This window comes from Suncus etruscus, chromosome 10 (assembly GCF_024139225.1).
Source record: "Suncus etruscus isolate mSunEtr1 chromosome 10, mSunEtr1.pri.cur, whole genome shotgun sequence".
Classification (NCBI taxonomy): Eukaryota; Metazoa; Chordata; class Mammalia; order Eulipotyphla; family Soricidae; genus Suncus; species Suncus etruscus.
Genome location: NC_064857.1, coordinates 49182478 through 49199357, shown reverse-complemented (window position 1 = coordinate 49199357; position 16880 = coordinate 49182478). Strand labels below are relative to the sequence as shown.

The following is a 16880-nucleotide window of genomic DNA, read 5'->3' as shown; positions in this document are numbered from 1 at the left end:
GAGATGCTCCCACATCAAGACGCTGGGGTCCCTCGCCCTCCACTCTAGCCAGAAAACTCAAGGGTCTCATTTCTGCCAAATGTTTTCACAGGAGGGCACAGACCCCTCAGTGGTTAAGCAGAGACAGGGCACGGGAACAAACCTGACATTTGAGGTCAGCTCACTGGGAGCCTCCGGGTTTTCAGGCACCTCAGGCTTCCCCTGGGCAGCAGCCCCAGCATCTACACAGAAACCAGGATCTGATCAGCCCAGCTGAGGACAAGGAACGTGGGGCTCCCATTGGCACTTACTACAGCTGGGGGGCCTGATGGGGCTCCACTGGCTGGTATCCTGCCCTGGAGACGGCACTCGCCACTCCAGGTCAGAGGCGCCACTCCAGGTCAGAGGCGCTGGGGCCGCTCAAAGCATGTGACCAAAAAACAGTGACAGTGGCATTCCTAGAATAGGTCCCAGGAGCCCTAGGGCCCTTCTATGTGCTGCATCATGGTTTGTGCATTTGAATGTTTTCTACTTTGAGTATGTCCCATGTTTTTTTGGTCATTCAAACTTGGTATCTTCATTTTGGGGGAGAAGGGTTTTGGGAAGCCCAAACTATCAAGACACTCAGTTTATTGGCTATGACAGAGGGCACCCCCAATAACCAAGTCAAGTAAAATTAGGGCTTTTCACACTTCTTAGAAAATAGCAAAAAGGATCGATGTGGTGGTGTCACGCTCTCCTGGGCCAGGCCTAAGCCGCGCCAGACGAGGGACGGACATTCATGGCGAATGGGACCGATCTTCTCGCTCTGCCAGCGGGCCCCTCGCTTCTCCCCGCACCGAGTGTGTCGTGGGTGGGCGCAGGGGTGCGGAATCCGGCCCGACCCGGCTCTCTTCGCTGAGGGCCGGGGTCCCTCTGACGCATCAGAATGTTTTTTTTATTTTTAAAAAAAGTAAAAAAAATTTTAAAAGAAAATAGCAAAAAGAAATTGGATTTAGGGGCCAGAGGACAGTAAAGCGGGGAGGGTGTTTGTTTGCCTTGCATGTTCAGTCCCCTAAGCACCACCTGAAGTGAACCCCAGAGCTCAGGAGTAACCCGAGCACTGCCAGGTGTGGCCCCAAATCAAGAAGAAATCTATTTGGGCTGGAGTGAGTTTTGATTTGGGCCACATTCAGCTCATGCTTCGCTGTTTCTGGTGTCCCTAGAAGGAAAAAGGAGATTCTGAACATGAAACTGAACTGGCTACTCTGGGAAAAAAATCCTGAAGCAGGTCCTCCTGACATATCAACCAGGGAACAATTCAAATCTGATGTGGCCACTTCTCTGGGTCCTCGCCCAACCAGACCGTGTCCTCACCTGCCTCACTCGAGGTGTCACCTGGAAACAAATGAAGGACAGGGTCAGATCCTGTGTACCCAGCTCTGTCAGGCCCTGCCACCATACCCAGACAGCAATGGAAAAGGGTATCGTTAAGACGATGTCCACATAACCCCTCAAACAGGACCCCTATGAGACTCCCAGACAGAGGTGAGCTAAGGAGGGCTCTGCAGTGGGGAAAAATGCCCAGGAACTGGGGAGCACACCAGGGGCAGCCCTAAGAGGACACAGGCCTGCTGAGATTTCACAGTGATTCTGTGATTCTGAGGTATGGAAGCCTCCAGCTGCTGAGCCCATCTGTCCCAGGACCCCACCCAAAACACCTGAAGGCCCAGAAAGGATCACCCCAGCTGTCTTATTCACACCTCTGACCAAACTTCTTTTTTTTTTTTTTTTTTTTTTGGTTTTTGGTTTTTGGGCCACAGCCAGCAGCGCTCAGGGGTTACTCCTGGCTCTACACTCAGAAATTGCTCCAGGCAGACTCAGGGGACTATATGTGATGCCGAGATTCAAAGCCCCTTCCTTCTGCATGCAAGGCAAATGTTGGTTGTTATCTCTCCGGCCCTCAAACCTCTATTTCTGAGTCTAGAAGCTACTGGCATTAGCCCCTGACCCCAGCCTCATCCTCCCACCATTCAGAAGATAGACAGATAGACATGGCCCTTCTCTCCCTCTGACCCCTCAGCAGACAGACACAGTCTGTCACTCCCCTCTAACCTCAGCAGGCAAACAAACAGACATGTCAGTCCCTGCTCTCTCTGACCAGGCATAAAAGTCCCCTCCCATTGTGTGCATTAAGTGTCCCAACTAGGCCACAGGGTAGCCCCGTCCTGATACTGAAATTTGCTTCTAGAAGATTCCAGCACTGTCCAGTAGTACCTGCCATCCAATCTCTCAGAAAGCAAGGGCCAAGAAAGGGCCACATGGTAGAAGGTCGTAAGAGAAGATGCGCAGGGGCCGGGCGGTGGCGCTAGAGGTAAGGTGCCTGCCTTGCCTGCGCTAGCCTTGGATGGACGATGGTTCGATCCCCCAGTGTCCCATATGGTCTCCCAAGCCAGGAGCAACTTCTGAGCACATAGCCAGGAGTAACCCCTGAGCATTACCGGGTGTGGCCCAAAAACCAAAAAAAAAAGAAAAAAAGAAAAAGAAAAGATGCACAGCCCTGGTGGCTGAGGGAGAAGGGGTGTCAGTGAGGTCTCAAGAGGACCCCCAAATGAGGGTGACGGGGCCATTCCCTGCACAGGCCCATGAAGGGTGACGGGGACATTCTTACCTGGCTGCTTTCCTACAGCCTCTGTTTCGGGGTTCTCCGGCCACGGGCCGGCTGGGTGGCTCTCAGGAACACTGGCTGAGTGCACTTCAGCATCTCCTATCCCTGGCATAAATGACAGAGGTTTGGAGGGTCAGCACCCACACACAGGGTTGTCCCCACTCACAACACCCCCAGGGTGTACTCCCAGGAGAACAGGCATCACGGTGGCTTCCAAGCTGTGGTACCTGGACAGTGCTCAGTCCTCTGTGCCCAACAAAAGGGGAGACAGGCCGTGCCCAAAGCCCAGAAAACTCAGGAACTGTCCACCGCTGGGCCCCTGCCTGTCTGCCCTCCTTGGGGTGTGGGGAGATATACCCGTAAAGCTCCCTACAGACAAACAGCCTAACCCCCCACTCTAAACATTCAGTGCAGCAACTGAATGGAGTTGGGGCCCCAAGTCCAGACTGAACCAAGCCACCCTAGGTAGGCATGCCCCTGACTATTCTGGGCTCCCAGACAGACAGACCACACCCCAATTAGTTGCCTCGGAGATACTGTACTGCTTCTGCTGTGAGGAAACAAAAGTGGGACCCAAGAAGTTCGACACTGGGAAAGGAATGTTCCAGAAAAACTGGAGCCTTCCAACAGCCATATAGCAGGAATAAGGTTCACTGGGAGGGACAGGTGTGTTTCCTGGAGCCCAGGAGGGCAGGACACCAGCCACTGTCAAAGCAGCAACTGAGCAGGATGGGGAGCCAAGCTCACCACGACACCCCGCCAAGGCAAGGCCATATCTGTGTCCCCACAGTCCTGACAGATGCAGGGAGAAGGAAGGTGCAATATTTAGCCACCTGAGGGTACTCCGGGGGGAGGGCAGTCTAAGATTTGGTTCCCCACACAGGCTGGTGCCTAGATATGACAAAACAGCGCTTTTGAACATAAATGGCCCATAGTCACAGTGAGCCCATAGCACCTACACCAACAGACTGGGGACAGATATGGGCTCCCTGATCCCACCTTCTAACATTGACCCCCTTTTTCCACCCAGCCCAGCCACACACAGGGAAGTCAGAGAGGAGACCCCCAAGTTAGTCAGGCTCTGTACCCTAAGGGGTCCCCCCTGTCAGCTGATACAATGAGCTCTAACCCCCTCTTCTGGGGACACTGCTGAGGACACATCCCTCAGGGCTAGGCCAACCACTCCCTTGAAACCCCACTTGGAGACAATGAGGAGCAGGGATGTGCTTTTAGATGCAAAAAATGAAACAACAGTTGTGAGTATGGGGTGAGCAGAGAGATGGGCTCTGTCCCCAGAGGAAAGAACAAATGGTGACAGGAGCAGGACACTACCACCAGGCAGGAAGGAGACATTCCAGCTCCTCAGAACAGCTTGGGGACTCAGGAGCCACATCAGGTGCTGGGATGAGGGACAGCAGGCCAGCCGCACAAGGCTCCTTACCGAACTTCAGGGCGGCTACTTTCTGTTCTGCTCCACGCAGACCTCCGCATATTATGGGGTCTACGACTTTAGCTGAGACAAGCACCTCCTTCCTTCCTGACACAGTGAGACAGCGAAGAGCAGTTAAAAGGGAAGCCTGTGTCTGCCACTTGCTTGGGTGGGAGGAGGGAGAACCTAAGCCAGGCCCATTCATGGCCAGCACCTTCCTCCCCAGGGTGGGGGACACAATTCACACCCTGTCCAGGCCAGTTTCCAGCCTCCATCTCCGCCAACCCAAATGCCTGTGGTGGGCCCAGGCTCAGAACTGGCTAGTCTCTATTCTCTCGCTCAGCCCAGCGCTCTGCTGCAGGTCCTCATCCAGGTGTCCGGCACAGGCTTCCAAGCCCAATCCTGGCTCTGGTTCTGGTTCTGCCTCTGCCTTCTGCCTCCTGCCTCTCACTGCAGCAATGGGTATTGCCATAAAGTCGCCCATCCTCTCTGGGTTCTGTCCTCTCCTCCTGATCCTCAATGCACCACTGACCTACCTGACCTGGCCCTGCCTGCCCCTGGGGTACCCTAATGCACTCCTCCCTCCCTCTTACTGTACTTTTTTTGGGGTGCTCTGGCTCTTTCTTGCATGCACTAAAGAAAGCGCATGCCATGTCAGAGTCTCTCTTCCTATTCGCCTACCAGGGTTCCCCTACCCCAACAGCTTTCTGCAGGCCACTCCCAGCCCCATCTCATGCTGAGGCCCTCTCAATGACAGGGTTAAGTGATGCCCCAGGTTATCCTCCAGGCCTCACTGCCTTAATGCTGCATCAGCAAGGACAGAGAGATGGACAAATGACAGACAGATAGACAGCCCAGCAACAGATGTGAGAAGGATGACAAACATGAGAGGGATCCCCTGACCCTAGAAACAAAAAGAGAAAGGAAACACAGATAAGAGGCCTGATAGCTGTCGAACTGCCCAGCATTTTTAAGTACCCAATTTCGATCCCTAGCACCATGGTCCCTGAGAATGGCCAGGTCCAAGCTGGAGGGGTCCTACTGGGGATTGGCCTTATTTTTAAAAAGAGGAGAAATGAGAATATAGGAGCTGGAGCAATAATATAACAGGAGGGGCCGGGAAGGTGGCGCTAGAGTTAAGGTGTCTACCTTGCAAGCGCTAGCGTAGGACGGACCGCGGTTCGATCCCCCGGTGTCCCATATGGTCCCCCCAAGCCAGGAGCGATTTCTGAGCGCATAGCCAGGAGTAACCCCTGAGCGTCAAACGGGTGTGGCCCAAAAATAAAAAAAAATAAAAAAAAAATAATAATAATATAACAGGAAAGGTGTTTGCCTGCCATGCAACCAAGCTGGTTCAACCTCTGGCATACCATAGGGTCTCCCCATACTTGCCAGGAGTTATTCCTGAGAGCAGAAACAAGAGTAACCCGTGGGGGTCAGAGAGATAGCATGGAGGTAGGGCATTTGCCTTGCAAGCAGAAGGACGGTGGTTTGAATTCCGGCATCCTATGTGGTCCCTCAAGCCTGCTAGGAGCGATTTCTAAGCGTAAAGCCAGAGTAACCCCTGAGAGCTGCCAGGTGTGGCCCCCCCCCAAAAAAAGAGTAACCCCTGAGCATCATTAAGTGTGGCCTCCCCACCAAAAAAATGAAATGGAATAAAATACATTATTCTGAGTCTCACTCTATATCAAAAATTCAACTCACAAATTAAAAGATAAGCTATGGGGGCCGGAGAGATAGCATGGAGGTAGAGTGTTTGCCTTGCATGCAGAAGGACAGTGGTTCGAATCCCAGCATCCCATATGATCCCCCGAACCTGCCAGGAGCAATTTCTGAGTGTAAGGCCAGGAGTAACCCCTGAGCACTGACGGGTGTGACCCCCCCCAAAAAAAAGATAAGCTACAGAAATGTTTGCCAGACCATAAGCCCAGCTCTCAGTTCCCTGGAGAAAGAGCCAAAGGAAAATCACAAGAGGCTAGAGAATGTGAATGTGGTGGGGGCAAAGACAGTTTGGGAGAAGACCTACCTGTGGCCCCAAGCCACCTCCTGGGCTAATGGAGCTGGAGAGAACAAAGAGGCTTCGCCTCCCTCTGCCCTCAGTGCACCCCACAGTGGTCGTAAACAGGAACAGCCACTCAATGGAGAACATCAGCCGGAGCAGAGCTTCTGCCTCCATAGAGAGGCTGAGGTCTGGGCATGCTCATAGGAGGACTAGAGGCCCTGCCTCCCAGATATCACATAGGGGACCCCACCTCCCAGATATCACATGTGGGGACCCCACCTCCAGGCATCATGTGTGGAGATCCCACCTCCTGGGCATTACATGTGAGAGACCCCACCTCCTGAGTATTACGTATGGGGACTCCTAATTCCCAGGCATTATGTGGGGGACCCCATTTCCTGAGTATTACATATGAGGGAACTACCTCCCAAGTATTACATATGAGGACACTACCTTTGGGACATTAGGTGTGGGAGATCATATGTCCCAGGTGTGTTTGGGGAGGACCCCACCTCCTAGGCATTATATCACACTTAGTCTTTGAAATAGTGACGAGACCACCCAGAGAGGCCGCCAAGCCTACACGAGTGGGTAGCATCTCTTCCATTTCACAACTCATCCCTCTCATATCTGCTTGTCCTTCACATCTTCTCCTATCTCCTCATCTCTCTCACATCTGCTCAACCCTCTTGTCTCCTCACATCCCATGTCTCCTTACCACTGATGTCTGCTCATACCTCTCATGTCTACTCACATCTCATCATCCTTCTCACATCTCCTCATGTATCCTTGTCCCATCGAATTCTGCTCACCTCCCAGGCACTTTGTCATCCCTGCCCCTGTAGACTCCCCCAAACCTTCCACTGCACAGCCACAAGCTGTCCTCCACTGACAAAGGTAGTACCTTCCAGGGAATTCTTGGATCGCCGCCTTGATGCCTTTGCGACCATGGACTTGGATGCTCGACTGGACAGCTCAGCCTCGAGAGAACAGAACAGGCAAGAGTCAGGTAGTGTAGTACACAGACAGCAAGGCCAGGTCCACCTGACCACTTCCCAGGAGATTGGGGGGTTGCTTCCCACCACTGGAGACCTGAGCCTGGGAGGAGATCCCGTTGTCCCCCATAGTCAACCCCACCCTACCTGTGATGCCTGATGAGACCACCCTGGCCAGCATGCACCAGTGCCTCCCTCTGTGAAGGGAGACACCGGACTGGACCTTCACCCTGTAGCTGCTGCCCCTCCTTTGCCATCTGACTATGGTGGTGACCCACAGAAGCCCAGGTCCCCAACAGGACGCTGGCCCCTCTGCCTGTAAGTTAGTGTCTCAGTCTCCTCGCATTGCTCCTTCCACTGCCTTAACCCTTTGGGCACCCCAGTCAACATAGATCTGTGGAGAAGATCAAGCAACATCAAAGCCCAGATAGTGCCTGTCACCGGTCCTAATATGGGCACGTAGAGGGCTGGACCCAGACAGAGCCTGACCTCAGGCCCAAAACGAGCACATGGAGAACAGGGCCAGGCAGCACTATCATGCCCCGCTCACCTCGGGATCAGTCTTGCCGTCTTTGAGGACCCCATCGGGCAGCCTTCTGCTCATCTCCCCCACGCCTGCAGACTGAGAGACAAAGGTCCTCTTTGGACAGAGGGTGACCACAGGCACTTCTCAGCACATGAAGAAAGCAAGAGCCACCCCCACACACACCAGCACCTGCCCCACATGCCCTTTCTAAGAACATCTACAAACACCTGACACCCTATACACCACTTTCCCAGGAGCCTCCTGGTGACATGGGGGCTGCAGTGGGGAGCAGGCCCCCAACTGGAAGGATGGGGCTGAGGGGGTAGCTACAGAAGCTCCAAGTCTGCAGCCATGGGCATCTCTTTGAGGCCACCAAGCTGGGGCTGCAGGGAGACATCACAGTCATGTCTCAACCCCTTGCAATGGGGTCCCAGTACCCCTCACATAGTCCCCAGCACACCTCCCCACAACCAATCTCCTACAGCACAGAACCAAAGGTTCCACCGATCCTTCACACCTCTGCTCGTCAACAACAGCCAGGCACAGCCCTGCACACCCCTTCACAAGACACCCAGGTATGTGCACACAGCAACACAGGCACAGGTCACAGCACACTTGTGTACACGGAGTCCAGTATTTCCCTCCCACATTTACATACCCCACAGAACACACATGCACATGCACACAATGCCTGGGTGTGTGTCCCCCACACCAAGGCAGGTCTGATGTCACTTTACCTTCCTCTCAGCACCGTCATGCTCTCGGCTCTTCTCCCGCTCAGCAGCCCGGGCACGTTCTCCATTTTTTGCCCGCCGCCGGTCCCGGTCCCTGTCCCGATCTCGATCTCGGTCACGGTCGCGGTCTCGGTCCTTGTCGCGGTCCCGGTCCCTGTCGCGGTCCCGGTCCCTGCCTTTGTCCCGTTCCCGCTCCTTCCACCTCTCCTTCTCTCGTCCTGCCTCACTCTTCCGGTCCCTTTCACGGTCCCCGTTCTTGGTGCCCCGATCCCGGTCCCGATCCCGCTCCCGCTCTGTTCGGGTCCTGGTCCTTGCCCTCTCTCTCTCGGTGTCTCTCTCGGCCTCCTTGTGTCTCTCGCGGTTGCTGTCCTTGGCCTTGTCCCGCACTCGGCTCTCCTCCCGAAGCTCCTCCTGCCTGTGTTCTTGGCTAGGGCTTCTCTGGTCTGCCTCAGGCACTCTTGGCTCCTGCAAAGGCCAAGCTTGTCAGTAGCCACTTCTCTGCCCTACCCACGGCTCACACACCCCAGAGCCACTTCCCAGCCCACTCACCTCTGTGTCCCGGCGGACTCGGTCCCTGTCCTCCCGCACACTCACGTTCTTGCTGTCAACTTGCTGCGACCTGGAGGACAGGGGGGCCCGCCCCCGGGCATCCCCCTTCTCCCCAGACAACACTCTCCTCACCGCCTCATCACTGCACAGCTGGCACAGGAGAGAGGAAGGGGTGAGGCTAGTGCCCAGAGGGCACTGCCACCTGCCCAAGAAACTCAAGAGCTTAGGGAGCTGTTGTGGCCACAGTACTGCTGCCAACCCCGAGCCCCTCATGTGAACCAAGTCTCAGCATAGGTCAGAAGCCTGGACCTTCACCACCACTTCCCAGGGACCAGTTCTCCAGTCTCCTGATAGTCAATGTGGCCCACACACCCTCGTGGAATGAACACACACCCTCGACACAGCCCCTCACTCTCTCACCACAGGCATGCACAGTCCCTGCTGCCTACCACAAGGCTCCCAAGGCCCTACGCCCTCTCCCTGCATGAGCTGAGGGCCGCACCCCTTCCCAGACTCCCCTTCCCAAAAGAGCTTCACCTGCCCTGCAGCCCTTCAGGCACACCCCATAGGCCCTGTAGGCTTCAATCTCCAGGGGTGCCCACACCCCCGGGCTGGCCCCATTGGTGCTCTGCACTTCCCCACCTCTAAACACGTCCCAACACAGACTTCACCTGGCAGAGCCAAGTTTAGGTACAAAGAAAAGATCTCGTTAAAGACAAGCCTGAATGAAAGGCAGGTTCTAGGAAAGAAGCCCAGCCTCCAGAAAGGAGATAGGAATGGAGAGGAGGAAGGAGGAGGGAAGAGGAGAGGGAAAGGGAGAAGAGAGGAAGGGTGAAAGAGGAGGGAGGGAGGGAGGACTAGAGGAAGGAGAGGTAAAAGGGAGAGGACAGGAGGGAGGGGTTAAGGGAAAAGGGGAGGGAGGAAAGGAGAGGGGAGGAGGAGGGAAGAAGGAACGGAGGGAGGAAGGCAGTGAGCAGCATGGAGCCCAAGATCCCCGGAACAGGCCCAGGGCTGCTGCCACCAGAGGAGCTGGGTTGGCAGATTAGTATAAGCTACAACCCTGAGTCCGAGTTCCAAGCTTCTCAGGCACCCTGCCTGCCCCCCTAAAGTTCATGCCCTGTGGCACCCATTGTGAGGGGTACCCCACCTTGTGCAGGCAGCATCGACCAATGACCTGGAGCAACTCATTAGTCCTCTCCGGATCATGGCCCGCTACGATCCGTGCAGGCTTGGCCAACAGCGGCTCCCCGGACACCAGTGCCACCACATCGATGGCCTTCTGAAGGAAGCTCATCTTGGCATCTTTCTCCTGTGGGCAGCCAAGCAGGGACTGGCTCTCAAGCTGCCTGCAGCCCCTGCCTTGCCCAGTTCAGAAAGTCTCCCCTCCCAAGCAAACTCCCTGTGTTTTACTGGGTCAAGTGTCAGCGAGGAAGACAAGCTTCATGAAGAGGGTGAAGCAGGGACACCCCACACCAACAGCCCCATCACCTTCACGTTGTCGGACTTCATCTCAGCTTCCGAGTATAGGCCCTTCATGAAGCCGGTCATCCGGATCACCTGAGAGAGAGAGAGTCAGAGACAGAGACAGAGAGAGACAGACAGAGACACAGACATAGAGACACAGAGACAGAGAAAGAGAACACGGGAGAGGTTGTGTACACATGAGAGAGTGAAAGATTGAGAATATTTGAGCAGGAGAGTGTAATAGTGAGAGTGAGAAAGAGAGACATGTGAGAGTAGAGTGAAAGCAAGCATATGAGTGAAAGGGGAGAGGGGAGAAAGGACAGAGGGAGAGGTGGGCAAGGGGAAGATGGGAGGAGGGAGAGAGAGAGAGAGAGAGAGAGAGAGAGAGAGAGAGAGAAACCGAGCAACACTTTAGAAGTTTAGAAGTTGGGCAGTGCATTTGCACATGGTCAAGCTGAGTTTGATCCCTGGCACCCCATATGGGCCCCCAAGTCAGCCAGGAATGAATGATCCTGAATGCAGAACCAGAAGTAAACCCTGAGCATGCCAATTCTAGCCCAAAAACAAAAACAGAAAAGATCTCGAGAGCTTGGCCCAGCCCCACCTCACCCCAGCCCACATCCTAACTCTGGTCCACAGCAAAACCTACACTAGGGTCCCAACCCCTTCAATCCTGGCAGTCATCTGAGCCATAGCTCAGAAGGTAAAGAATGACTTGGGGTAGGGGCTCCTGAGGTCCAGCAGCAGTTTCTGGAGCAGAGAGTCCCCAGGGTCCAGGGGAAGAAAAGAGAAGGGTAAGGAATGGGGAGGGGGGAGGGAAAGGGCAAGAAAGGAGGGAGGAGAAGGGATGGGAGAGGGGGAAAAGGCAGGGTAGAAGAGGGGGATGAGGGAAAGGAAAGGGGAAAGAAGAAGGGGAAAACAAAAGGGAGGCAGGAGTGGGAGCAGAGGGGAAAGGGGAAGGGGGAAGGGGAAGAGGGAAAGAAAAGAGAAAGAAAGGGGAAGGGAAGGGAGACCCTCAACGAACCATGAACACAGCATCAATGCCCCCAATCACTAATGAAAGCTGCTGCTGACCCAGGCCCTTTCCTTGCCTCCCTCTTCGGATTTCCCAGGTAAGTGAGATCAATCACCTTGTTTTGGCTTGGGGGGGAGGAGTATACCTGATGGTGCTTAAGGCTAAGTCCTGGCTTTGCATACAGGTATCACTCTTAGCAGGGCTGGGGGAACTTTGGGGTACAGCAATCACCCCACAAAGGCTGTGAAAGGCCAGGTGTACACTCTCTCACTCTCTCTCTCTCTCTCTCTCTCTCTCTCTCTCTCTCTCTCTCTCTCTCTCTCTCTCTCTCTCTCTCTCTCTCTCTTTCTCTCCCCTTCACACACACACACACACACCAGTGCCCACTCACGTGTGGGAGAGAGGCCACCCAAGCTCTCCATCTCTGCAACGATGGCACCGTGCAGAGCCATGAGGATAGGAATGGAGGGGTGTCCCCTTCCCAAGCACTGTTCAGGGCAGGTCTAAGAGTTGGGCTGCAGAGAAGGGGAGACAAAGTCTGCGAGCAGGAGGGCAGCCCCTATCTAAGTCCACAAACCATGCTGGCTTCCCTGCCCAGCTGGGAGCACAGCTGAGCGCACCATGGAGATGGCAACCACCCCAAGTTACCAGGAGCCTGCAGAGGCGCCAACACAGTGCAACACCTTCTGGGCACCCCGCCCCAGGGGCTCTCCCAGGACTTGCCCACAAACAACCCTGGACTCCAGGTGGCCAGAGCAGGCCCCACCATCCGTGAACACACACATGCTTACACAGGCATGCTTGCACGACTTGCACACACCCACAGGGCCAAAGCGGACGCAGGAGGCCGGTGTGCCCCGGAGAAGCGGCGGGAAGAGGACGGGGACCCCGAAAGGCTGCCCCACGGCTCAACGCTCGGGCCCGGCCCCCCGCCCGTACCTCCGTGATGATGTCGTGCAGGTAGCGGAACGGCGGCTTGTTGAGCAGCTTCTCCGTCAGCGGCGGCCGCCGGATCACCTTGCCCAGCGCCTCCTGCGTGCGCCTCACCACGGCCGCGTTCATGGTGGCCCTGAGCCTACGCCGAGCGCTCCTGCTCCCGCTCCCGCTGCAGCCGCCGCTGCCGTCGGGCCCGCCGCCGCCCGCCCCGGCCTCCACGGCCCGCTCCGCTTCCCATCCCACAGTGCCCCCGGGGTTGCCACTGCGCAGGCGCGGGCCCGCCCCCGTCGTCAAGGAGGAGCGGCCGTAGCAACGGACGCGCGACTCCCCGCCCACCGCCGCAGCCCTGCTTCCGGTCCCATGGCGCTCAGAAACCACTGCGCAGGCGCGAGACCAAGCTCGAGCACCACTGCGCTGGCGCGGACTCGCCCTCGTCGTCAGAGCGGTGTGGTCATAGCAACGGACGCGCGACTCCACGCCCACTGCCGCACCCGCTTCCGGTCCCACAGCTCTCAAGAACCACTGCGCAGGCGCAGGCCCACCCCCGTCGTCAGGGAGGCGCGCCGTAGCAACGAACGCGTGGCTCCCCGCCCACCGCCGCAGCCCTGCTTCCGGCCCCAGGACGCTCGAGAACCACTGCGCAGGCGCGACCTCGCTCTCGTCGTCAGGGAGGCGCGTTCATAGCAACGGACGCTCGGTCCTCTCTACTGGAGACGGAAGGTCTGTGGGCGGCCTGCCCAGGCTTCTCGGTGGCCTCGGGAAACAGTGCTCGCTTGCCCCGACTCAGAGGCGCGGGTTCTGCCCGGTCCCTGCTCAAACGACCCCGGGCATTGATCCCTGCAAGGCGAGAGCTCAGCGTCTGTGGCTCAGGCCCTGCAGCTTCTCTGCACCAACCCAGTTTGCAAGACAGTTTGGAAGTTTGGGGTCCCTGGCTCAGGAAGAGCCTGTTGGGTTTATTTACTTTGTTTGTTTGGGGGTCACACCCCAGTTGCTCAGGGCTTATTACTGGATCTGCATCCATGGATCACCCCTGACAAGGCTGTGGGGATTTATTCAGTCCAAGATTGAGCTGAGTTGGCAGCTTATAACGCAATTTGCCCTACCCACTGTGCTCTTCTCAACCCAGAGTCCCACCCGTTTTTATTTGCAGTGCGTCTCCACTGTTTTCCTTGCTGTTCTCCGGGTATATTCGAATTCTAATCATACACAGCACCTAACAGATGAGAGACTGGTCCCCACATTCCTCTGACAGATGGGGGGTTGGTCCCCATATCCCCCTGACCGATGGGGTTGGTTCCCACACACAACCCTAACAGATGGGAATTGATCCCTCCATACCCTTCTGACCAATATGAACCAGAGAGATAGGACAGTGGGTAGGGTTCTTGCTCGCATGTGACCATCCCCAGTTCCATCCTTGGCACCACCATTCCTTGAGTATGTGAGTCCCTCTAGGGGTGATGCTGGAGCACAGAGCCAGGAGTCAGCCTGAGCATAGAGAAGAGTCAGGGCTGAACATAGCTGATGTATATGAGGAGGAAGCTGAAGTCTTGCTCACTTATGCTCAGGAGAACCCCGACCCCATCACACATCATGGGACTTGCCTCCCCCTCCACTGTCCAAGGGAACGCTCTGGGGTTCACGGTGAGTGATAATTATTTCAGGGATTTTAACCCCCAAACTCTGGCTCTCTTCTCTCCAGGAGTAAGGCAGGAGCACTGAAAGAGGTAAACTCTCCCCTTGAAAGGCCTTCATTAGGACAGCGCATTAGAGGTGACACTTCCTACATCCAGGTGCAAAGCAAGGACCTGAGAGGGGGACAGCAGGTGAGGTGCTTGCTGTGCACAGGGCTGACCCAGGTTCAATCCTCAGCCCCACATATGGCTCCCTGGCCCCATCAGGAGTGATCCCTGAGTACAGAATCAGGAGTAAGTCCTGACTTACACCCACACCTTTTGGGTATGGCTCAAAAGTCAAAAATGAGTAAGACAGTCCATGGCCTGCATGGTGCCACCTTAGAGACTAAGATTTCACATAATTCTCAGCCCCATGACCACCCAGGGCATGCTTTCAGGACTTCCCTCTGGAACACAAGCTATGCCACATAGATGACCCATGCATGCATGATATATGTACTTGCCAGCATTGTGTGCTTGTCACACCCACACACGGCCATGTGTATATGAGAACAATGCATCTCCCTTTGCCAACAGGCCTAGCTTTCATCTCGTTAAAAGCCTCAACTTTTCTCTTAATAGCCTCATGGACAGCAAGTGTGTTTCTGTATCCTTTCTCACGTGGCATAGTAACAAACAGGTTTTTGATCTGAATTAAAACCAAGCCTTTAAAAAAAACTAATAAGTAAATCAACTGGGCATAATTAATCCTGCATGTCTAAGGCAATAAGAAGGAATGCTGGGCCCGGAGAGATAGCACATCGGTGTTTGCCTTGCAAGCAGCCAATCCAGGACCAAAGGTGATTGGTTCGAATCCCGGTGTCTCATATGGTCTCCCTTGCCTGCCAGGAGCTATTTCTGAGCAGACAGCCAGGAGTAACCCCTGAGCACCGCCGGGTGTGGCCCAAAAAACAAAAAAAAAAAAAAAAAGGAATGCTAACATAAGGGGGTAACCTAGGACACCAAGTGTTGGAATAACTAGTCTTCACCCTACTGAGAATAACTGGGTTGAGTTTTTTTGTTTTGTTTTGTTTTGTTTTTTTGGTTTTTGGGTCACACCCAGTGATGCTCAGGGGTTACTCCTGGCTATGCGCTCAGAAATTACTCCTGGCTTGGGGAACCATATGGGATGCTGGAGGATTGAACCGGGGTCTGGTCCGTCCTAAGTTAACATGTGCAAGGCAAATGCCCAACCGCCTGTGCCACCACTCCGGCCCCAAGAATAACTCTTTTTGTTGGTGCTTATCACTGACTAGATGGGAGAACATTTGGATGGAAGCATCCTTTGGATTGAGTGCTTACCCTACCTATTCTCCACCCCTGGGTTTGGTCTTTCACTTCCAAATAAAGTGGGTCCCAGGGAAAAAACACTTGCGGTTTTGGTTTTCCACGACTGAGTTATCTGCTTGCTGGTATTAGTACTAGAAGTGGAAGGCTTGCATGTGGAAGTTTCTGAATCTGTTTTATCTCCTTAATCATGTGTGATTATTTCCTGTGTTGGGTTTGCTTCCAGACTTGTGTCCCACAAGTTTTGGAGCTTGAGGCTTCTGCTTCACCTGGTGCCCAGAGTAGGGGCCCTGTCTACAACTTCACCAGCTTTTTTCCTGGAGTAGTCTCATGGTTGCTCAGGTGCAGGGGTGGCGAACCAGTTCGACACAAAAAGCCAAAATTTTAAACTGTGTGAGTCAGAGAGCCACACCACTCAGTGACCTGCCAAAACAGGCAAACACTCACACAAAAGCATATAATTTTAGCAATAATATATTAAACACATATTGCATTTTGTTATTTTGAGTGAGGGTCAAAATCCTGCAGTGATGGTGAGGATGTGCTGTGTCCTCCACACTAAGAACTAACGACCAGATGTGACCCAACATGTGCCACACGAGTCCCCCCCACTAGCTGGCCCGTGCAGTTATTTCCAAGGGATGGGAGACGGGAAGATGCAGCCTGGGGTATGGCGGAACTCCGCGCTCAAAGATCTCTCCTCAGAGGTCCCTCCTCAGAAGCAGCAGAACAAAATCCAAACTTGGCAAAGAGCCACAGGATACAAAATAATGATAAGAGGCAAAGAGCCGCATTCATTTTGGCCAGGAGCCGCATGCGGCTCATGAGCCACGTGTTGTTAGCCCCCCCTGCTCAAGTGGGTTGTCCCACCATGGATTTTAAATTTAGCTCCTATTTGGTTCAAGCTTATGACGATAGATTGGTTTTGGGTCAAGGGACCCTGGTCTATTCTCACATATATTGCTTCTTTATTCTAAAAAAAGAAAAAAAGATAAAACATACCGACATAGTTATTTATACATTGGCTACTCATTGGCAGTGATTATTTTTCTGGCAGTGATTCTTATCAGTATTATAGTTTGTATGTATTTTGAAATGCAAAAAATTTAAGCTGATCATTCTGAAACATCACCAACTGTTTCTGAAACATTTTGTGCCCATTTTGTTTCTGAAAAATCTCCGAACTTAAAACACAAAAGTGCATCCCCATAATCACACATGCTCAAGTCAAAAGCCCTAAAGCTGGTAATTCACCACCCCCTGCTGGCAGCGGCCAAAGGAACCACCAGCCACTGGTAGCTGATGTTGATTTACTAAATGAAACAAATGCCAAAAATGAAATAGTGACAGCCGAATTAGATGCTGAGACAGAAAGCATTACCATTCACCCGGCCCCCATTGGAGCTTCTTAGTGTGGGATGAATACCACCCACCCCACCACAGCTGAGAATCTTCAGAGATAATGGTAGTAACACAGATCCAGACCCAGTCCTCAAGATCAGGAAAACGATCAAACCTCAACCTATGTGAACCTATATGGAATATCTTAGTCTATTTAAAAAAGTTCAGAGGCCGGAGAGAGAGCATGGAGGTAGGGCATTTGCCTTGCATGCAGAAGGACGGTGGTTCAAATCCCAGCTT

General features: G+C 54.1%; 1 protein-coding gene across 3 annotated transcripts in view; it reads right to left on the bottom strand.

Annotated features, from left to right (window-relative positions):
- Positions 1–12507, bottom strand: part of TRAF3IP1 (TRAF3 interacting protein 1) — a 37692-nt gene extending 25185 nt beyond the window's left edge. Inside the window, exons 1-10 of one of the 3 annotated variants that reach the window (XM_049782557.1) lie at positions 12280–12507; positions 10350–10418; positions 10009–10170; positions 8862–9011; positions 8316–8777; positions 7603–7692; positions 6962–7037; positions 2630–2731; positions 1336–1356; positions 143–221 (exon numbers count right to left, since the gene is read on the bottom strand). In XM_049782557.1, the coding sequence (XP_049638514.1) occupies positions 143–221; positions 1336–1356; positions 2630–2731; positions 6962–7037; positions 7603–7692; positions 8316–8777; positions 8862–9011; positions 10009–10170; positions 10350–10418; positions 12280–12402 (1334 nt within the window). In that variant the 5' untranslated portion in view covers positions 12403–12507. The remainder of the gene's footprint in view (positions 1–142; positions 222–1335; positions 1357–2629; positions 2732–6961; positions 7038–7602; positions 7693–8315; positions 8778–8861; positions 9012–10008; positions 10171–10349; positions 10419–12279) is intronic. The other 2 variants (XM_049782558.1, XM_049782559.1) reach the window with 2 other exon arrangements.
- Between the last annotated feature and the right edge of the window lie 4373 nt (positions 12508–16880).